Genomic DNA, 23,429 nt, shown 5'->3' on the forward strand with positions numbered 1-23,429 from the left:
ACATACATTCATTGTCACTTTTTTTTTTGCTGTGAGCTACCACAAGATCTTGTATATATTTCCCTGTGCTATACAGTATAATCTTGTTTATCTATTCTGCATATGCCTGTCAGTATCTACGAATTTTGAAATCTCAGTCTGTCTCTTCCCACCCCCCGCCCCCTTGGCAACCACAAGTTTGTGTTCTATGTCTATGAGTCTGTTTCTATATTGTATTTATGTTCTTTCTTTTTTTTTTTTTTAAGATTCCACATATGACCAATCTCATATGGCATTTTTCTTTCTCTTTCTGGCTTACTTCACTTAGAATGACATTCTCCAGGAGCATCTATGTTGCTGCAGATGGCGTTATGTTGTCATTTTTATGGCTGAATAGTATTCCATTGTATAAATATATCACTTCTTCTTTATCCAGTCATCTGTTGTTGGACATTTAGACTGTTTCCATGTCTTGGCTAATGTAAATAGTGCTGCTAGGAACACTGTGGTGCAGGTGTCTTTTTGAAGTAGGGTTCCTTCTGGATATATGCCCAGGAGCAGGATTAGTGGGTCATATGGTAAGTCTATTCTTAGTCTTTTGAGGAATCTCCATACTGTTTTCCACAGTGGCTGCACCAAATTGCATTCCCACCAGCAGTGTAGGAGAGTTCCCTTTTCTCCACAGCCTCTCCAGCATTTGTCATTTCTGGACTTTTGAATGATAGCCATTCTGACTGGTGTGAGGTGATACCTCATTGTAGTTAACCAATCTTAACAGGCCTCTCCCTAGTACTACCAGGAACTTAAGCTTCTTCCATTTAAAATGTATCTCAGAGTTGGTTCTGTTTATTTCCAAAATGATTATTGTCAGTTGTACTTGTCACTATAAATTAATTGTAATTTTTATAATTTGTTGAAGTATGAATATGGAAAGAAAAGTTGATTTTACAAAAACTAAGTTGAATGCTTTAGAGAGATTTCAGAAAGGTTAGTTAACAGTGTTGTTGATTAGCTGTAACAGAGAGTCATCTGTAAAAGACTGGAGGGAGATTATAAAAGTCTTGAAGGAGTCTGCTCTTGGGTTGTTTCCTAACCATTCATAATTCTCCATCCACATTGAAGAAACCGAAACTAGAATTGATAGCTGATGCTTGTGGAGTGTGGTTTCTGCAGAACAACACAGACCCCTAATCAGAGGACTGATCAACAAAGAAAAGACTTTAGCCCAATAAAATTGGCAAATGAATATATATTTATATGTTTTGATTTAAAATAAAATATATAAATATAAAATTAAGATATATCCACATATATATGATACCTTCACTGACAGTTAATCCTCTACTGTAACCAGTACAGAGGTCAACTTTGCCTCAGCTTACGTTCATTACCAAAATGCATTAGTAAGTTATCATTGAATAAATGGAATTTCACAATAAAAGTATATTCCTTTTCTTTCATAGTTTTCATATTTAAATACCTCAAACAAGGAAAATGAGTCTTTGCTTATTTTCAATTTTCTAAGCATATGTGTATTGTGTCTCTGCACCTAGCCTTTGTATTTCTTTTATTTAGTCATACTGATTACTTTTAAGAATATATTTGATCATCAATTCAAGCCAATGTTATTATCTCACTTTTATTCTTAACATATAACCACAGTTAGTTAGTTAGTTACTAAAGAATACTTCTCAAGTAGAAAATATTATAAATTAAAAGGGGTGTAAAAAGTTTATCTTATTTTCTGAAATTCTCTTTATAATTAATTTCAGACCTTACCCAAGATGCTTAGAAGACATGAGAAATAATAATTTTAAAGCCATCTATATTTTTAATGTCATTTCTTACTCTTCTATAAATTTAGCTGTAAGCATTTAATTATCAATAATAATATTTTCAAATTCAGATTCCACATTTAATAGTCAGATGTTGGTGAACAATGCAGGATGGCAAGCGACTAAAGTAAGTAGGTAGCAGAGTATAATAGAAGTCAGTGACCCGGTGGTGGAAAACCAGAAATGAAGTTGAAGATTCTCAAGATTTATAAATTAGATTTGATTTGCTGGATTTTAAATATAGGTTTTTGTACATAAGCACAAATGTCTAATAACCAACACTTGTGTCTACGGTCCCTACCTGTAAATAGCTACACACCATTCTATTACCTGTGGGTTACTGAGGATGTAGCTTCCTACCGGAGTCACGGACACTGCTTTGAGGCATGGTTACGATATATAGCATCAGAAGTTAAGTCTTTAGACCATCAGATAGAAGCAACGGGGAGACAAATTTTGGCTCAATTATTACCAAGAACCTTGGACAATTAGACCTATCCAAAAATGTAGAGTCTTGTGTTTCCCATCACTGTCGAGCCTGGAAAAGTCATAAAACACTTGTGGATACACAGGGTGAAAGTGGAACTTCTGAAATTCCTCTGTGGCTGCCGCAGAGCACTGTGCGTTTCGCACAGTCAGCAAAGGTCCAGGGGGCGCCTGGGGGCTGAAATAGCACCCTGGCTGTGTTCACACCCCTGGATGCTGTGGCACAGCGCTGCATCTCCTTGAGGACGGAGCGCCATTTTCTAATTTCCACAGGATGACCGCCAGCCTTCCAAGCTCTGTACCTCAGAGTTGTTCCAGCTCAGAGGAGGTGCTGTTTTCTAGCACTCACACATTTTAAACCCATAATAGAACCCTTTTTTCCCCTTAGTTTTTACAACCTTACTATAGGCTAGCAGTGACCCTGTTCTTAAACATGTTAGTCTTCTCTTCCATTTCCTTCCTTCCAACCCTACAGGTCTGACTACTCAAATGAAAGGAAATGAATTAAATATTCTATTCAGAAAATAAATTTCTTGGAACCAAGTATGTCTAAGGAAGACTCAGTACCCTCAAGGAGCTAGCAGTTTGTGGAAGGAGAGGAATAAAATAATTGCAAATTATCTTAATGCTAAATTAAAGATATTAATTATTTTATAAATGGTACAAAGTGCTAATAGCTCAAAAGAATAATGAGGGAAATTGTTTTAAAATCAGGAAAGCATAGAGAATGAAACATTTAAGATTTGGCTCTGAGAAAATTTGAATGGAAGAGATGGAACCAAAAGGAAATTGGAGTGAATGGAAGATAAAGAAAAACTGTCATAATTTAAAAGCACGGAAAGAATTATGAGGTGGAAGTTTGAAACAGATATCTCATCATTTATGCCATTATAAGCAGCACAATCTCAAGAAGAATATTGCAACATGAATAGTAATTATATGCACATCTGCACTGATACCCTAGGGTCCCCCAAACCACAGGCACACTCTTTCTGACAAACCAGGTACCTTAATATCTTAACTAACCTTAATCCACTCACCTGTTGTCTGTCTTCATTTTTGTTTTCTCCGTCTATGGAAGACTCAAAATGTTTGCCCTACCAGGTGTGTCTCATTAGAAACTGTAAAGACAGACACTTGCTTTCTCAGGCTCCTGCGTCCAGGGGTAGCCACACAACCCATTCCTGGCCAGCGAGATATGAAAGAAAATCTGCTTAGGAACGTCTGTAAAGCTATTCATTAATGGGTAAGGACAGATGGAGCTGGGATCCCCTCCTTTTCCTTTCTTCTGCCTTCAATACAGATACGATGTCCAGCTTTGGAGACCTTCTTGCAACTATGAGGTTGCACTGAAGATGCTGGAGTAGAAAGAAAGAACCTAGAACCTTGTTACTGTTGATCAAACTCCAGTCTCTTTAAAAGTAAAAAAAAAAAAAAAAAAAACAATTAAAATATTAAAATTAGATGGAGATCACCTAAAGTAAGAGAAGAAACATTTAAGTACTTTTGAAGCACGTACTTAGCTATAAATACTTAGCATTTTAGTTGAAAGTATTTTATATAATCATTAAAATATATTCTTAAAGTTTGTTATCTCATATCAACATGTACTTGGAAGCAGGAAACGAAATTTTTTTTTAATTAGAGAATCTCTTTCAGAGATTTCACTAATGCCTCCTTTTTTTATTCATACTTGAAAGTTTATATTCGTTGTATTTATTTGTTATCCCTCTTCTTTTCTGTTGTTAATTAAAACAGACACACAGTTTTGGAAAGATTTGCTCAAACTTTAGCCCTAAAACTTGCATTGTCCAGAAGATCCCAAATTCCACAGTAGTAGTTGGATAATCTCCTGCTTAAGTACTTTTGTTCTCAGGATCCTCAAATAGAGCAGTTTTGTTGTTGTTCTTGTTGTTCAGTAATTCAAGATAATTAAATGAAGGGGAAAGAAATACTTTGGGGCCTTACTAAAGCTAGAGATAATGGAATAAAATTAAGAGAAGAGTTGGGAGAGTTGGCATTTGATTTACTTTGAATGGTTGTCTCCATCAGTCAAATCAAATTAATATACAGAAATAAAAATTGACTATTTATAATGGCATGTAAGTGTTTTTATTCTGAATTATCAGAAGTCATCATCATCACTGGCCAAATGAGAGGTAACTGTCATACTTCTTAGGTTCTTATGATATAGATGATCTTTACTAAGTGCTGCTGGATGGAAAAATACAAATAAAGGGGTAAGTGTTCAGGACTTACTTTTACATGGTGCCTGCTTACATGCTGTTTTGGAATGTATGACTCTATGAGGCATTTGCAGAATAGACTGATACGTTTTAATAGTTTTACATATATAGGCATTTAAAATATATGCATTTAGTTGGGGAGGGTATAGCTCTGTGGTAGAGTACATGCCTAGCATGCACAAGGTCCTGGATTCAATCCCCAGTACCTCTGTTAAAAATAAATTAAATAAATAAATAAATAAATAAATAAATAAATACCTAATTATCTACTCCCCCCCCCCAAAAAAACCAAACAAGCAAATAAATAAAAATAAAAAATAAAATGTATGCTTTTGAAAAAGATAGGAAAAACAGTTGGCTGAAATTGTATTAGAAACACTTTTTGCCCTCCAACCTCACAGCAGATTTACCTAAAGGATAAGGTTTAGCACTCAAAAGAAGTTTATCTTTATTGTACTGATTGGCAGATTTACCTTTAAATGAGTTCAAGCTCTTTTGAAGAAGAGTATGAATTTACTTCTGTGATTAAGCTGAAGAAATTCTGATGGTCTCTTCTTTGTACACACGTGAGAGAGTGATCAGGAATCTCTTCTTACAAGGATAGTAATCCTATCAGATCAAAGCCCCACTCTTGTGACCTCATTTTACCTTAATTACTTTCTTAGATGCCCCTATCTGTAAATAGAGCCACACCATTCTCCCAAAGACTACCATAGTTCTATAACATTCATAATTTCCATAATATAAACCAAAATTATTCAGTGTAAAAAGAAACAGGAAAAGGTGACCATTCTTAAGTGAAAAGATAACGAGCAGAGACCAACTCCCAAAAGATGCAGATGTTGGAACAAGGACTTTGAAGTGCTTATTTAAACTGTGTGCAATGAAATAAAGGAAAATACATTCATAACGAATGCAAAGATAGGATATCTAAGCAGAGAAATAAAAATCATTTTTAAACTAAATAGAATTTCTAAAAGTAAAAAACAGAATATGGTCACCTCTGGGGGAATGGTGGTAGGAATCAACTGGAATGGTATCTTTCTGGGATGATGGTTATGTTTTATATCTTGATGGAGTTTTGGATTACACACGTGTATACATTTGTCAAAATTCACTTAAGATTTGTGCATTTTATTGTATGTAAATTGTACATCAAGGAAAAAAATCTAGATATGCTTCCCAACTTAAGAAGTGTCTAAATCAGAGATCTGCCTACAGCTGAACAAAGAGACTCTGGTGCATATCTACTGTCATTCGATTGTTTAAAAATAGTTATTGAGTGAATATATTCCACAGTGATGAGCATTCCAGGTAGAAAGGACAATTTCTGAAAAACTATAAAGGGAAAAAAGTTAATACTTCTAGGAAATAGCTCGGTGACTTCACACTAAGTGAGACTAATAGGACATGAAGATGAAAAGAAAGATTGAAGCCATCTTTCAAAGTGTCTTTCTCTTTAATGAAATTGTTTATACTGCTGCTGTGAGAGATTTCCCTTTGCTTTTTAAAAATTTTAAAGTAAAAGTTATAATTTACATACAATAAAATGTAAGTATACAATTCACTGAGTTTTGACACATGTATACAGCTGTGTAATGCCAACACAATCATGTTATAGAACATTTCCATTACTACAGAACTTTCTCGTGTGCCCCTGTGTAATCAGTTCCCTCCATCACCTCTGGTCCCAGACAGCCACTCATCTGCTTTCTGTTGCTATAGTTTGCCTTTTCTAAAATTTCACATAAATAGATTCTAAGTATGTAGCATCTTCCACTTAGTATAGAGGTTTTGAAATCCAAACTTCGTACTGTGTGTGTCAGTTGTATCAGTGTTGTTCAGCAGTATTTTGTTGATTGATATTCCACAATTTATTTATCCAGTCACCAAACTGATGGACATTTGAATTGCTTTCAGTTTGGGGCTATAAAATGTACGTGTCCTGCTGTGGATATGTGTTTTGAAAGGATTTTAAATGCCACACTATAAAATTTTTTAGTTTTTTTAAAAATTTTTTTAACTATGATATGGGCACTAATATTCTTTCCATAGGAGGAAGAGCAAAGTTCTTTAATGTAGTCGATATTGAGTTTATCTGACTGCGTGAAAGCTATTATTTGAAAATTTTATCTGTTCTACTGAAGTGTTTTTATTGCTTTTCTTTAAAACTTTTTAAAATGAACTTAATACAAATTTAAACAAATATTCTCAAAGGCAAACATCCAAAAGTTTTGTTTTAATTTTTTTTAAACTTTATCTGAAAGTAATGTGAGATTCTTAGTAGACTTTTAGATAGTCATGTTTTTTAAAATTTAAAGACAAGGATTTTAATGACAAAATGCTACATGATTAGGGACTAGTGATGCTCGTAGTTGCATTATTTGTCCTCAGAGTGGAAACATAAATGATCTTGACTTAATTTCATCTGGTCCGTGACAGCGTTTCTAAAATTGCGTATCTGTTGATCTTCCACTATCCTGTTGTCAAAATCCACAAGTAACAGTTGTGCAAATATTTGTGAGAAAGTTCCCCTGGTGAGTACAAAGACCTTATAACAACAATAAAATTTCAAATATGTGCAGGATTCACTGAACCATCTGCCTTCATGGGAGGCAGATTTCCTCAGTCAGTCAACAAATATTTCTTGAGTGTCCAGGATCTGGTCACCATTCTACCAAGCGTTGGGTAGAAGTCACTCAACAAGTGTGAGTAGAAAAAGTGTTAAGTGAAGTTTTTGAGAGGTCTAGGGTCTAGGTAGATAAGGAGCCAGAGGCACTGCTGAGAATGTTGAGATTACCCTGCTGGACAAGCATGAGGGAGATTTTGACCAACTGTACCAGGGAAAGCTTAGATGGGATTCCAAATCAGACTGAGAGATGAGATCTATAAATCTGAGTCCAACATCTCCAAACCCACTTTTTCTGCCCAACTTTACTGTGCCTAAACTTAACTTGCTGGTCTTTTTGTTAGTATGTGGCCTTTGACATATTTTGATCAATGATATTTCTTGTCCTAGGAGCAAAAAAATTAAACGCTCCATCTGATTTAGACATTATCTGAAATTAATAATGTGAGCATTAGTATAGTGGTAGGCAGAATTCTAAGATGGCAGATTTCAAAATTCAATTTTAAAATTCCAATTTTAAATCTGAGTCTAGGAATTAAAGACAGAGAAATCATGTCAGAAGCATGAAAAAGATTCTATAGGTCATTGCTAACTTGAAGATGGTCACATGGCAAGGACTGCCAGCTACTTCTAAGAGCTGAGAGCAGCTCCCACCTGACACCCAGCAAGAAAACAGGGACTTCAGTCCTCCATTCAGCTTCAAGGAACTGAATTATGGTAACAACAAAAATGAGTTTGGGAGCAAATTTTTCCCCAGAATGCCAAGATGAAAACTCATCCCAGCTGACACCTTGATTTCAGCCTTGATACCCTGGGCAGAAAACACAGTCACGTAAGACTTCCAGCCGACAGAACTGTGAGCTAATCAATGGGTGTTGTCTTAAGCTGCTAAGTGTGTGATAATACATTATGCAAGAGTATAAAACTAACATTTAAACCATGAACAGTAATATGTTTCCTCAAAAGCTTATTTCCAAAATATTTAATTTTTCAAATTCTGATATTCTGGTATGGGATACTTTTATAAATATGTTATGGTAGTAGGAAGCTAATGACATTTCATGGAAATATTCATGAAAGCACTTTAAAAGGTTTACTAAATAATTTCTCTGTCCGTCTGAATCTAACATTTTGACCTACTTAACGAGCGGTTGTTCCTATTTTCTTAGATCAAGTCTGTCCACCTGTAACCATCAAGCAGCTGTTAGTTGCAGGCAAATAGTAGTGTCCATTTTGGACTACTTAACAGATTGCTGATTCTGTTAACCAGAGGAAGTCAAGCTTGCTTGACAACTATTCTAATTACCAAAATCAGTCTTCCTGAATGGAGAAGAAAGGAGAAGACGTAATTCATTTTTTTCCCCTTCTAATAGATCCATCTATTCATTTTCAGCAGCAGCCACTGACCCCTTAATGTCTTTATTGTAACAACAGCAATTCTTAAAAAAATAATCCTGTTTCCCTTTTAACACTAAAAGGAATTAGGAACCCATACACACATCATCATCATCACCATCACCACCAACATCTCTTTAGGCTGATTATGCAGAGAGATCTCATACCCTACTGAAGAAAAGCCTCAGCAAGTTTTATGCTAAGTTTTACACGTGCACAAAATGAAGTCTGTTGTATGTTACTGATTTTAAGCCAAACAAACCTAAACCAGATCATTCCTCCAGCACTGTCTAAAAGCCCAGAGACAACTGCCAGTGAAATGCTGCTTTCTTATCCTCAGTCTGGATCATGGGATGAGAGTGAGCAGTGTAAGAAAGAGCATTTCAGCTGGCTTCTCGAATGTCTGCACATCAGAGTTCAAGGAAGTCACTCTATGCTTGGGAGTACAAGAATTTTGACTTTTGCACCTATTGGGAGGAGAAATGTAGAAAATGAACGCTAGCTTGCTCCTTCCTCTTAAGTGGGTATTGGTGTAATATTTGCCCCAAAAGAGTGACAAGATGAAGAGGACTGTGAGCTACTAAATAACCTCTAGGAATATTTTTATCATTTTGTCCCTTCAATATAGTACAGCTTTTAACCTGTCCCATGAGTGACTTCTAACTCGAAATAACATATCTAATGATGTTAACATCTTAAATTCTGAATTTTAGCCATGCAAATATAAAAACATATAAAATCTTCCTACAGTGTATGCTTCATTTGCCTTTTTGTTTGTTCAAATGATGATGTACGTAACCATGTGGTAAGAAATCAACTCACAGGTCCAAAATTGTCTGTTACAATGCAGAGTTTATGCAAGTCTAATTTTAAGGAGTGTTTAAAGCACAATTCAGGAAATTTCTATGGTTTTTTAATAAATTATTTCCCTTAGAAAATTTTTATACTTAAAATACTGCATTATTTGGTTATTTATAGGTTACAACTCTCTCTCAGTATAACAGATTCATTTTTCATAGGGAAATTAGCTAGCAGTTCTTTTAAAATTGGCACCGCAGTTCACATTACAAATTTACTTGTACAGTCGCAAATCCAACATAAAATGTCTCTAAAATAGATTGCTTTGTGTTCAAGCCTAAAAATTATTTTGACTTTCTTTCGAAAGAGCATTTCTCTGGGTAATAATGCAGAAATTGAGATGTTGAGAGCTTTGTTTTTCTTTTTTTTTTTTTTCCTTCAAAAAGTTAGGCAAAAGTTTTTTGGGACCATTTAAGAATGTTGAATTAGGGAAATGGAAGCAGCATGCTAATAGTTAAAGCATCAGAACCCACGCTATTGCTTGGGTTCAAGTTGTGACTGCACCGTCTATTACCAGAGTGACACTGGGCAACTTAAATCTCTTTCTCCCTCAGTTCCTTCTCTGTAAGATGAGGTTAATAATGGCACCTGCCTCAGATGGTTCTTAGGATAAAATGACTTAATATTTATAAAATACCTAGAAGAATGCCAGGCACAGAGGAAACTCTATGCAAACATTTGATAAATACATAGTTTATTGTTAGGCCAGTGATTCTCCACATCATTATAGACTGATTCAGCTTTCATGGAATCACCTTTTGGCCAGAACAGTATTTTTGTCCTTTGATTTTTGAAATCAAAGGACCAGGGAGGTGAGAGATGGGTTCTACCATGGTTGTGCTGGAGCTGGCCAGGACTGGCTTACAAGAATTTTGTGAGCTACTTGGGAAACACAGTCGGTATTAAAAATTAAAATGTTTAAACAGAAAATTACATTATATTAAAAGAAAAAGGAATAAATACTCAAAACTTAAAATTTCCTGATTATTTTCCTTGTCTTTTCTTTTGAGGTTGTTTATGTCCCTTATGTCTGGGAATGATACTGTGGGCATGGTGTACGGCTACACATTTCTTCCCAACTCTGTGGTCATTGACATCACATTAGAAGCTTGAAATCAGTCATGAGAGGAGTATTTACACCACAGAAATCAGTAAATGCTACAAATGAGGGCTTCCCCCAGCCCCAAAAGCTGGTTGTTAAACCTGTATCGTCACATCACTCAATGAGGGTCAGAGTGTCCCACTGGTTTCTGTTATTCTTTTATTGGATGTTACCATGAGTGCACTAGAGCGGATTACAAAAAATATATATACCTGTATATTCATGGAGATATCCCCCATAGATAATTTAAAGACTTCTCCTATATTAAGCATTCAAATTACTCTGTGTCTCCAGAACCATAAACAATGGAGAAGGAGCTGTCATTTTCATTGCTCTGAATAATAATGGTCTCTTTTTGTGAATATCATTGTATAGTTATATGTTATCTGATTAAAGCCCCAGGGTAACCTGACAAGTGAGGCAAGACGACTACTATGAGCGCTACCATATAAAGGAGAAAGTTTACACTCCACGAAGATTGTTACTTCCCGTGGTTTTTCAACTTATCATTGAGGAACATGACCTGTAGACTCAGATTTCTGACTGCAAATCAAGTGAAGATTTCACTATACGACGCATGTCATGCTCTCTAATGAAGCTTTGTTAATTGAGTTAGCGACCCCTCTCTCACCCCGACCCTCCCCACCACAGCCTCTTTCTCTTTTTCTCAAGACATCAGATGCTAAATGTTAAATATATTTGCGTTTTTATAACAATTACACTAGCAGGTATTTTTCAAGTAAATTTGGCTCTTGGAGCTCTCTCTGAGATTGATGGGGTTGTCTTTATCCATTGTATTTTTAGAATTCTTATTCTCCAGATTTCTCCCCAAAACGATTCCTGCCATCATCCACGTAAATCACTACCTTTACTTTTCAGTTCTTTTTGTCCAGTGCGCATTTTTCTCCACTTTGCTGCGATCTTCCACACCCACCAGGAATGTCGGCATCAACAGACTTCAGACTCCATACCCTCCCACTCAGGCCTGCCCACTTTCCAGCTCACTACTTGGTTTATTGTCCTCAATAAGATCTTCTATTTCCTCTATTCTTCAGCCTCCGTGGTTATTTTTACTTCTTATTCAGCTTAAAGTCTGGGGTCCATTCGTCTAATCATCCTTACACATCCCTTAGCTCACTGGGCGCTGTCTCCTTCCATCTCACCATTTAACAAGACTCTGGGCCTCAGGACGCTCGGTCATTACCTTCAGCAGAATATACCCAGGTCACAAGCATTGCTGCAATTACACAAGCATAATTCACCAGGTTCCACTAGGACTTTTAATGTGTGATCATAATTATTTTAAAGTTCAACGTTTTCTCTATCTCTGGATCTGGTTATATTGGTGGTTTTATCTTTTGGCAATAGGTCTGTCTCTCTCTCTCTCCCTCTCTCTCTTTCTTGCTTTTCTATGTCTCATAATTTTGATTGATGTTGATGTCAGTCTTTGAAAGTACAGAAATGTAAATCCTGAGATAAATATTATTTAAGCCCAGAAGTGGGTCTGTCTCTTCTCTGTGAGGCCATTAGTGGAGGTGGTGGGGTGGTATTCACTCTCCTTTGTAGGCAAGCTGTCTTTGCATTTTGTTTGTAGAGTTAGGTTGAGTTTACCAGAGACTTGAGATTCCTCCAGTGCTTGTCTGCTGTTCCCTTGTGCTTCTGTGAGGTCTGGGGCTCTGGGGATTGGGGGTTCTCAGTATTCCTGCTACATCCTCCGCTGGCAGCAGGCTCAACACACCTGCATGCCAGTGGACATTTATGGTCTGCTCTCTTGCCCTCCCCTAGAATAGACAGCTCAGTGCAAGGTTAGTGGTGGACGTGAGGAGTGTGGGGTATGGGAGAGGCGCTTGGTTTTCCTACTCCAGTCCCCAGTTTTTAAGCAGTCCCTGTGGCCCGAATCTCAGAGGGAGGACTTCCTCAGCCTTCCTGTCCCTCCTTAGTGGCAAGCAACCTACCTCCTACTAAGTCCTCAAGTGGCTTCCTGCCCCTCTCCCTGTGGAAGTCGGAATCTGCTTCACATCAGTGCGGTATTCTGGATTTGAAAGGTTTCACACCCTCACCTCTCCAGTGACTTAGTGTCAGTGCAGGGTAAAGACATCAGGTTTTTCCCAGAGCCTGGGAGGGCCTGGGAGAGTGCGGTGTGTGTGACAATTTCTTGCCCCTCCCCCAGGAATAGATGATTTGCCTTATGTCACTCAGAGCCCTGTCCAGAGTGTGGGAGTGTCCTTGCTTCTCCCTTCATCTCAGAGGAGGGTCCAGGGCATCTGCAGGTTGCATGCCTGGCCCTTGTTGCAGTTGATGTGTCCCCTTGCCGGATCCAGGGCAGGGTGTTACACCTGCTCCCCCCTCGAGCCTTTGCAGGTCCTGCATGCGCCTGCATCACCCAGGGGCTCTGTCCAGTCTCCAGTCCACCCCCAATCTTTCTCATGAGCAAAGGGCTGTTCAGGGAGAGGAGGCTCTCCTTGTGTCTAGGGCTCCCAGGGACACGAAACTGTCGTGCTAGCCCGTAATCAGGCTTTACAGCCTTTTAGATATTTTCTTACCCACCTTTGTGGCAACACTTCTTCCTGTGCTCTGCCAAGAGAGAAAGAGTTCATGTACCCCATCTTTCCTCCAAGGGACTTGTCATCCTTTGGAACGCAACTGTAGTTCAGCTGAATTCAACTGAAGGTCAGCTCGTGTGAGGAACTCAGTCCCTGAGGAACTAAAAAATAATAATAATATATTTTTCTAGGTTGTGCAGCTTTCCCCACACATGGTGGGAACAATATTCTCTTGCAGCTTCCTTCATCTTAAACAGAGGCAGATCTCCAGCTTCCATTTTAAGAAACTTTCAAACCATTTGAACATGGCCCGCAGCCTCTGTCTCCAGCCAGTCTTGTACCCTCTCCTCCTCCTTCCCTCACGATGCTCCAGTAGCAGTGATCTCTCCAGTCCTCAAGAGTGCACGCTCATCCCCATCCACAGCCCTTGCCGTTCACTCCACCTGGAGGGCTCTCCCCCACGTCTGTACCTGGATAACTCCAGTAATTCCAGACATCCTTCATCCTACATCCCTTTATCCAAATTGTACATAAATTGCTTCTTCATCTTTTCTCACAGCTGGACATAGCCTGTTATCTTGATATAGTGTCTTTAATCAGTCCCCATGGGTGGTTATTTAGATTATTTTCAATTCTTTATTTTGACAGTTAATAATTGTACATAAAGGTTATCTAGAAGATAAATCCCTAGAAGAAATGCTGGATCACAAGGTATATGGATACAGTTCAGAATAGCGGTTAAGAGCCTGGGCGCTCCTCCTGGCCAGCTGGATAACTCTAGGCTAGTGATTTAACCTTCCCGTGCCTCAGTCTCCTCATTTGTAAAATGGGGATATAAGAGTACCTCTGTTGGAATTGTTGTGATGCTTAAGAGAGTTGGTGCATGTACAGTGCAGTGTCTAGCACCCAGCCACTCCGTTACTGTTAACTGTTACTATTAGCATTTAAAATTTTAGATAGATCTTGACAAGTTTCTCCCCATGAATATGTTACCATCATATTTATACTTCTATCAGTGTGAGAATAGCTGCCTCTTCATACCCTCAACACAATGTCTTATTAAAATGTCGGTCTTAGCTAACATGATGAACACGGCATCTTGTAAGAGTTTAACTTGTATTTCTCTTATTAAGAGTGAACTTAAGCCTATTTTCATATGTTTAAGTGCATTTGTGTCCTGAATGTTCCGCAAGTTCGTCACTTACCTCTCTCGTACTGATCTGTAAGAGTTATTTACGTATTAAGGAGTTTAGCCTTTGTCTGTGCAATGAGTAACTCTTTCAGAATATTCCGTACTTTTCTTTCCTAACACTTATTCCTGTTTTTAATGATGTCTTTACTTATGGTTATTTTTTTTAACATTCCATAAGATCAAAGTCTGTGTTGAGTGGTAGGTGACAGCCAGCATTTTAGCTGAATATACACTAGAGTCCTACTTTGGCAAAATACTTGTGAAGATTTTGCAGCCATCACCAGGAAGCTGTTGACTGGAACAGATGATCTCTGATGGCAAGAATGTTGTGTGAGGTTTCATAAACAAATACTTCCCATCAGAAGCAGTTTCAGGTGACTATAGTTATCGTAACAGCTTTAAAACAGATATCAAAAGGAAAGGGAAAATAGAAGCATTATATGTTTGCAAGCATAAAGATATGGGACATGTAGAAAAATTGTAGTGCCTTGAAAAAATAACATTTAGTGAGAAGTATTTAGATAATGTTACAATTACATCCCACTCACTTATTGTGAAGAGATAAAAACCTTTACTAATGGAAAATTGAGTCCATCATAATTATCTAAGCTTGTAGAAACCGTTAAGTGCCCTTTTTGTATAAAGTAGGTCATTTGGTTTATCAATATACTGTGGTTTTCAATTTATAATTGGACAAAGATTGTGTTTTCTATTACTGAACTAGCACTGAAAGATAGTTACTATCAATTTAATCTCCAGGTCTGTTTTTCACAGATTATATTAACTGCATGAAAAAGAAGAAACCGCTCAGTGTTCTAAAAAGAAATGCTTGTTTTTCCCATAACAGAATTTCTCCTAAAATAAGGTACACATGTTATTCAATACACAGGAATATCTTGATGACCACAGTCATTGAATAACCATTTTCACTTATATGGATGTGAATTGGTACCTTTAATAAGTCTGCTGTGAACCTGTAGTTCTTCTTTGATAATTGTAAGAAAATAATCAGGGCAGGAACTCTGCTCTGATGGCATAGTGTCAGTCTCGATTTTCAGATGATCCTATGGATTAGAAAGATACTACCGTTAAAGTATACATGGTTTTTTTTTTTTTGTCCTTCTCATTAAAAAAACTAAAACCTATGAATGAAGAGATTAGAAGTATTGCTATAATTGCACCAGACAGATAAGTCATGTAAGCAAAAATCTTAGGCATGTGAGAATGACTTTCTACGTAACTTTTAGCTGTCTTTCCCTATTGATCAGAAATCCTTGCATTTCTGAACATTTTTGTCATGAAAGCAAGGTTTTTGTGTACAGTCATCAGATTCTTCCCTTCCAGTGAGAGACTTGTCAGTGAAGAATGAGGTGATCAGCAACAAAGATGCAGAAAATATAAAGAAAGAAAATAAATCTGCGTGAACTGGGTCGGTGGCAGCCGCGGTTGATGACAGGCCGTCTGGCTGAGCGGTGCTGGCCGTGGATACCAGCGGAGATGTATAGAGCGTCACTTCAGGGGCTTTTAAGAAGCCAGTCAGTTGCTTATGCTGAGTCCCCAGAAGTGCTTATTTCCTACTTACAATAGGAACGCTTTTTCATTAAGAGAGAGAAGAAACTCCTAGGTGGCCTGTGTCCATCTACGAAGGAAATAGCTACAGAATTTTGGGCCAAGGTCTTGTTTTAGACAACTGGGTTAAAAGACTGGAGATAAACACAGAATAAAGCTTGTTTTGTTCTTAATTATGAAAACAGCATCCTTAGAGCTGTTCTCAAAGAATCCTAAGTGAATGGTGATGGAGTAAGGCTGTTTCATTCACGTCGTTGTGGTTCCTGCAGTTTTGCTCTGCCTCTTGCTGAGACTTGGGGAAATGGAAATCACTGGTCTGTTGTTATACCTCAGTTGCTTTCTGAAGAAGTAGGCTACCTGAGCCACGGAGTCTGTTCTTTGGTGTGTTCGTGTATCTTATCCCCTTCAAAGGATCCTTGATAAGCCATTATCAAAGGACTGATCAGTTCAAGTCCTTGGCGGTGCTCAGGGGTGGAGCCAAGGGATGGAAACCACTGTGTTCACCCATCACTGGAATATAAGAGAATAGGTTGCCTCAACCTGGGCCTGTTCTGTTGGTATGGTAAGGACAAAAAAGTACTCATACTTACAGAAATATGGCCAAATAATTGCCTGCTTACTTCAGTCTGCATCTTTTTATAGCTAATTATTCTCAATCCCATTATAGAAATGGAAGCTAAGTTTAGCAGATTGTTCGGCCATTTATGTTTAGTGCACAAAATTCTTAATTAACAAAATAAAAATACTGCAATCCATTGTAAATCATTTTGCTAAACTTTCAGACTTCATATGGAATCTTGTCTTGTCCAAAAGCTACTTTCAAACCCCTGCTGATCTGGCACTCATATGTCGATTCCCTGTGGAGCTGAGTAAAAGAATGTACAGGGAGCCAATTAAAGAAACTTTGAGCTGGAATAGACAGGCAGAGGCCATCTTGGCCATCCTTCTGCCTCCAGGCAAAAGCCATCCCCTGCAGCAAAAATTTTTGCTTGAATCCTGCTGACAAAAATGCTCACCACATGTAAATGACAAGTCATAATCCATTTAATGCAACTAAAGCAGATTGTTAACTGTTCAAGACTTATTTATTGTGTTCTAAGATGCTGAGTGTGAAAGCTCATCTGAATTATTTTAATTCTTCCTTTCTGGACAGTTATTTTGTACAAGAAACATACTCAAATAATTGTGAAGCTGTGGGAAATTTGTGTCCAGGAAATGAAGTTATCTTCATCATCTTATTAAATGTATTTTTGGTTTCCTTTCACTCTAGGTCTACCTTACGGGTGGGAGGAAGCTTACACAGCAGATGGAATCAAGTACTTCATCAAGTAAGTGCAAGCATATCAACCAAGTAAGCAATTTTCTTCACATCTGGAGAGAACCTGGAAGTTGCAGAATAATCAGTAAAATAAAGAAACCCTCTTGGAGGTTACAAAAATTAGTAACAAGAAATGAAACTTCACCATTTCCATTTCATGCAATTTAAATGCTAATATAAGATATCATTTAGGGAAAAAAAATCTAGCAATTATTTCAAGGGAAACATCAAAAAATTGGAACAAGATCATCATTTAAACCTAAATGTTAGCTGCCTGAATTCACTTCAGGCTACAAGTATTAATATTTATGCAAAGTTAATATCTAATGAAAAAGCTACTTTGTATGTCTGAAAACTCATTAACAATAATATTAATAATAGTCGACAGTTTTTGAATACCTTACAGTGGACACAGTTCATTCATTTTGCAATTTTTTTGAGCGCTTGCTGTGTGCCAGGCACTGTTCCATACCCTGGAGATACAGTAGTGAAATGTACAGATGAGTTCTCTGATATTAGGAATTTACATAATAGTGAGGAAAAAAGTACAACATATAACTGAAGAGTTAAATGAGATGGTACGTGAACAGTATACTCATCTCAGTGGATTCTCAGAACACCCTCCATTTATAGATGAAGAAAATAAGAGCCTAGAGTAGTTGCCAAAAAATCCATAGCTACTCAGTCACCAAGCCAGAAGAGAAGCCAAGTCTTCCGTCTCCAGAATTCTTTCTGCTATACTACAGAATTTTACTAACACAGACCTCTCTTTGAAAGCCTCAACAGCAGGGAGGGTATGGCTCAAGTGGTAAAGCTGTATGCTTAACAAACACAAGGTCCTGGGTTCAATCCCCAGTCCCTCCTCTAAAAATAAATAAACAAGTAAACCTAATTACCTCCTCCAAAAATTAAAAAAAAAATTTTTTAATTTAAAAAATAATTTAAAAAAAAGAAAGCCTCAACAGAAATACATATTCTAGCTTCTGGACTGATTGGTTTGACACTGGACACAGGATCTGGTATACTTCCACTGAGTTCTAGATAAAAAGCAATCTCCACATACAGGATTCTCAAGCTCTGTGCTGTTACACAGGTTCCTATATCTTTCTGCACCTCAGTTTTCTCATCATAAAATTAGGGGGATGTTACCTGCCTTATAGAGTGGTTAAATATTAAGCACCTGGCTTAAAATTTTAAACACAGGAGATGCCTAATGGTCATCATTAATTTACAAGATGGAGAAGTCATCATGGTGGGAAAAAAGAACAAGAAAAATCATATGACCATTAACATTGAAAATACAAAAACTTAGGGGAGGGTATAGCTCAAGTGGTAGAGCACATGCTTAGCATGCAGGAGGTCCTGAGTTCAATCCCCAGTACCTCCTCTAAAAAGAAAGAAAGAAATTTAAGTACCTCCCAACCCTAAAAAAAAAGAGAGAGAGAGTTCAAAACTTCATATTTTGAAAAGATTTAAGGAAAAATCAGGGGTAAACCTGGCAAAGTATTTTTATGATGTTTTTTTTTTTTTCTTGTAGTCTCTAGCAAAAAGTAATTAATAAAGCAAAGGTATAGCTTATAACACATGAAGGACAAGGGGACCTTTGGAGCAGAAGACCCAGGAATTCCGTGTGCACATTACATTTAACACCATACTACTGACTTCACAAATCATAACTCCTCTGGAAGGAACGTTTCACTCCATAGGCTGTGTTAACTGTTAGGTTCCTGGAAGATCTGAATCACTCTACTGCAGGGGTGGCAGGAAAATGTAAAACCACACTGAAATCTGAATCGTGTTTCTTTCTTATGTTCACTTTGTAATGGATAAGGGAAAGGATGTGGGGGTGGGGGGTGAGCATTTACTGAGCTCAGTAGCCAGGCATGTTAGGTGTATTTTTCTACACATGGTATCGTTTAATCTTCTTAACAGTGTGGGAAAGTGAGCATCACTCAGCTCTTACTACGCTGGTATTACGCAGTGAGGAGCCGCATCCTGCCCTCAGCTGTGCCTATCTCCTAGAAGGTCCTCAAAAGAAACGCTCAGTCAGAGGAATGCAAACTAGCATTCTTTATTGACCAGGGTTCTGAATTCAGATACCTTTGGAAGCTGTCAGTAAATGAGTCTGGACCCTATGGGGAACTCCTTTACCTCAGCACAGCCTTAACCATCTGTCAGAGCCTAACCAGTGCCCTGTGAGGGAAGGATCTTAAGGGCGCAGTCACCAACTACCAAGGAAAAGGAGGGAGCTAGAGACGTGTGTGTGAGTGAGCCAAAGAGTGAGTGTGCTCCATTGCCTGCTACCCAGCCGGTTTAAGCCACTGCCCCTTGCAGAATGACCAGTGGCCTTGGGCTGGGCTCCTAGTGCAAGAGAAGAATCACATCCAAGGAAAGAGAGAAGAGAAGCAGTAAGCAAGCCCTTGACTGCCCTGAGATCCAGCTCAGTCCCTGTGGGAGGAATCGAAAGAGACTGCATTTGGAAGTCCATCAGTTCTCTTCCTTAATCTTGACTCATAAGGAAAGCAGAAAAGAGACAAGATAGACTTGTTAAAGGACAATGGGGCGGGGGTAGGGGGGTGTCCTTGTCTCACCATGACAGTTGGAGAAAGTATGTGAAAAAGGGGCTAAACTCGTCCAGATCATGCAGTAATAAAATTGCAGAGCCAAGATACAGACCCAGGGTTGTCTGACTCCAGAGCCATCCCCCGAAACACACACACACCCGTGATGCACCATCTCCACCTCCTTACTTTAATGGAGTGTGTTTACGTGTCACCACAAAGATATTTTAAACAGATTCCAATTTAGGTAGAACTCTATGTTGTATCCATTTCTAAACAGCAGGATAGAAACTTAGTTCTAAGAATAAGTAGTTATCTGCTGGAGATTAGAAAGGTCAAATCTAAAGGGGAAAAAAAATCTAATAGTATATCAGTTCTTTATCCTGTGTCGGGGTGGAATGGTGTGCTTACGATGAGTTGTTGGGGTTTTTTGTTGTTTTTTTTAGTAGAAGTGAACCCCATTCAAGCATCAACACTTAGTTATTCTTGATGAAAGTCTTATTTGAAAAGCATTGCATGCCTCCCTGCCTTCTTGTACCAAGGCAGGCCACTGAACAAAATCATCATGAACATCAATCTTATGCATAATACAGTGAGTTCTGCAGGGAGATATTAAGCTGTCTAAGCTAGACTAGAGACACAGCTGTCATCTCTTTCTGCCCTCAGCATGCCTGGCCATCTCCTCAACCCCATTTCCCTTCTCATACTCGGCACACTTTACCCTGTTACCCAGGACTTTCTTACCTGAGGCGGACAGGATGTCTGATAATCAGACTTATGTGGATTGCTTGTAAATAGTCCTTTTTTTAAATTTTTTTTTATGTTTTATTTTTGAAGTGCTTGTTTACAATGTGCTTGTTTCTGGTACACAGCAGAGTGATTCAGTTATATATGTCTATTTCTTTTCATATTCTTTTTCACTGTAGGTTACTACGAGATCTTAAATATAGTTCCCTGTGCTACACAAAAGAAACTTGTTATTTATTTTATATATACTAGTTAGTATCTGCAAATCTCGAACTCCCAATTTATCCCTTCCCACCCCCTTGCCCCGCTGGTAACCCTAAGTTTGTTTTCTGTGTCTGTGAGTCTGTTCCTGCTTTGTAAATAAGTTCATTTGAGTCCTTTTTTTTAGATTCCACGTATAAATGATATCATGTGCTATTTGTCTTTCTCTTTCTGACTCACTTCACTTAGTACGATCATCTCTAGGTCCATCCATGTTGCTCTCACTGTAACATCTTGATGAGGGTTTCTTCTCAGCTCTCAGCTGCGTCCAGATAGGTTGCCTGGTAAGTGATGTCTGCTTTAGCAAGCATCTGCTATGTGTCTTTCTTGGAACTATATAGATTTTTGTTTTTTCGTCCTCTCATTACCCCAACCCAAATTTTGAGCCTGGATAGCCTGTGGTAGCTTTTGAGGTAGGAGTAGTTCATTTACCAGGTGAATGGTACTTTGAAGGCAAGAAACAGCAAGTAATGAACTCAGGTCATTGCCTCCATCTCACCTTTACTGAAAAGAACAGTGACTGAAATCACCCTTCCAGAACACTGGAGGAGATGATGGTCTGTGAACATATACTCTCCTCCCTGAGATTGACACCTGTCACTGTCTTCCCAGAAACTGAATTGTTACACTGACGGAAGCCCAGCCTCAGGCAAAAGAATAGCTGTCAGTGCTGTCCCGAGGATGCCCAGACGTAGACAGTCCTCCCTGAACAGAGTCCTGTCCGTCCACGTGTGCAGCGCACACCCATTAGTGCTTTGCGGTCACCTCCTTTCCTTCCGACACAATGTTTAGAGCATTTCACCTGCTGTAGACAAATGTAATTAAAATACTGGCATTGCTAGAGCCAGCGTTTTGTAGAACTAACAAACGTGTACGTCTGTACGTGTGTGTGCGTATTTTCCAATATATGTGTGCACATGTGTGGACAGGCAGGGCTTGCTCACTTCCTATATACATATTATGTAATATATATGTATATATCAGTGCATTCAGGGGGAAACTTTCTTATTTTCTCCTTAGAGACGGAGTTGCAGCATTCGTAAGCTCGATGACAAAATGCCAGTCATCTTGATGGTGCTGTCATGGGTTATCTGATTAACCTGACCATTGTACTGTCTATCTTTCCTTCACAGCTATATACAGATTTATATACAGTTATATACAGATCTATATACAGTTATATATAGATTGCAAACTATTACAAATTTATAATAGTCTTTTGACATGATTTCACTTTTAAAAAGTTCAAATATTTTATATGTGTGTTATACAGTTTAACAAAATTATAGTAAGAGCTGTGTTTGATACTAAAAATACACTTAAATATATATCGCACATTAGACGTAGCTGCTACATTGCTTGCATCATACTGGTTTTCTGTTGAAAGGTTCAGATTCATTGTGATCAGTGATGATGATGGTATTAATTCCCTATTGCTGCTTAACATATTTCCAAAATTTTGCAGCTTAAGACAATAAACTTTTTTTTAACTGAGATAGAGTCAGTTTACAATTTTGTGTCAGTTCAGTGTACAGAACAATGCTTCAGTCACACATGAATATACATGTATTCATTTTCATATTCTTTTTCACTGTGAGCTACTACAAGATCTTGAATATATTTCCCTGTGCTATATAGTATAAACTTGTTTACCTATTTTATATATACCAGTCAGTATCTACAAATCTCAAACTCCCAGTTTATCCCTTCCCACCCACCTCCCCCCTGGCAACCACAAGTCTGTATACTAAAGACAATAAAATTTATTTTCTCACCCAAGTTTCAGAGGGTCAGTAACCCAAGTGTGGTTTCTCTGGTTCACTCTGGCTCTGTCTCTATCTGGGTTTCTCATGGAGTTGCAAGCAAGTTGGTAGCCAGGTCTGGGGGTTGAGGAGTAGCCTGGGCTGGAATATTTGTTCCAAAGCTCACGTGTGAGGCTTCAGTTCCTCACCACACGTGGACCTCTATCCATCCATAGGGCCATCGAGCTGCACACATTGTGGCAGCTGGCTTCCCCCAGAGCAAGGGCCAGGAGAGGGTGGGAGCAAGAGAAATACCAAGACAAAAGCTGCAGTGTCTTTTGTAACCAATCTCAGAAGTGAGTGACATACCGTCTCCCGTATGCTGCTGGTCTCACAGACCCACCCTGGTTCAGTGTAGGCGGAAGCTATGCAAGAGGATGGATACAGGAAGGTGGGCATTACTGGAGCTAGAGGATGCCTATTACAACAACACCGTTCACAATGTAACATGTGTAATATAGTATATGAATTAATAATTAAACATAGTATATATGTAAACTATACATATGTATAATCAATACAAAATTTCAATAGTCTCTACTTGCTTCAAACATTAAATTGCACTGTTGGTGGTTTTCCAAGGAGGTATAATCCCTTGTTTTTACAAGTTACTTACACGTGACTTACAATTCCTTTGTGTTGATACACCTTTATATCAGCTCCTGAAATCTGAGCTAGAACTCCTCATATTCTGCAACCTGTTCTCCATTACACAGAAAGTATTATACTTACAGTATTACAAATGCATATCCGTAAAAACTCAGGAGTCTGATTTCTGAATAAAGCAAAACTTTCTGCCTAGAGCAGGGAAAGCAAGTAGATTTCAGCTCACGTTCTCCAGTGTAGTCGGTGAAGAATCCTGAGTCCATATTCAATCTCACTGATGGGTCTCTGGCTCCATCAGAG

At 38.2% G+C, this 23,429-nt stretch overlaps 1 protein-coding gene across 4 annotated transcripts in view; it reads left to right on the plus strand.

The window, feature by feature from the left end:
* STXBP4 (syntaxin binding protein 4) overlaps positions 1–23,429 on the plus strand; it is a 167,106-nt gene that overhangs the window by 126,038 nt on the left and 17,639 nt on the right. For 3 of the 4 annotated variants that reach the window (XM_064494946.1, XM_010990369.3, XM_064494948.1), the window contains one exon: positions 17,105–17,162. In XM_064494946.1, the coding sequence (XP_064351016.1) occupies positions 17,105–17,162 (58 nt within the window). Of the gene's footprint in view, positions 1–17,104; positions 17,163–19,486; positions 21,849–23,429 lie in introns of those variants that run through there. The other variant, XM_064494947.1, reaches the window with a different exon arrangement.

This window comes from Camelus dromedarius, chromosome 16 (genome assembly GCF_036321535.1).
Source record: "Camelus dromedarius isolate mCamDro1 chromosome 16, mCamDro1.pat, whole genome shotgun sequence".
NCBI lineage: Eukaryota > Metazoa > Chordata > Mammalia > Artiodactyla > Camelidae > Camelus > Camelus dromedarius.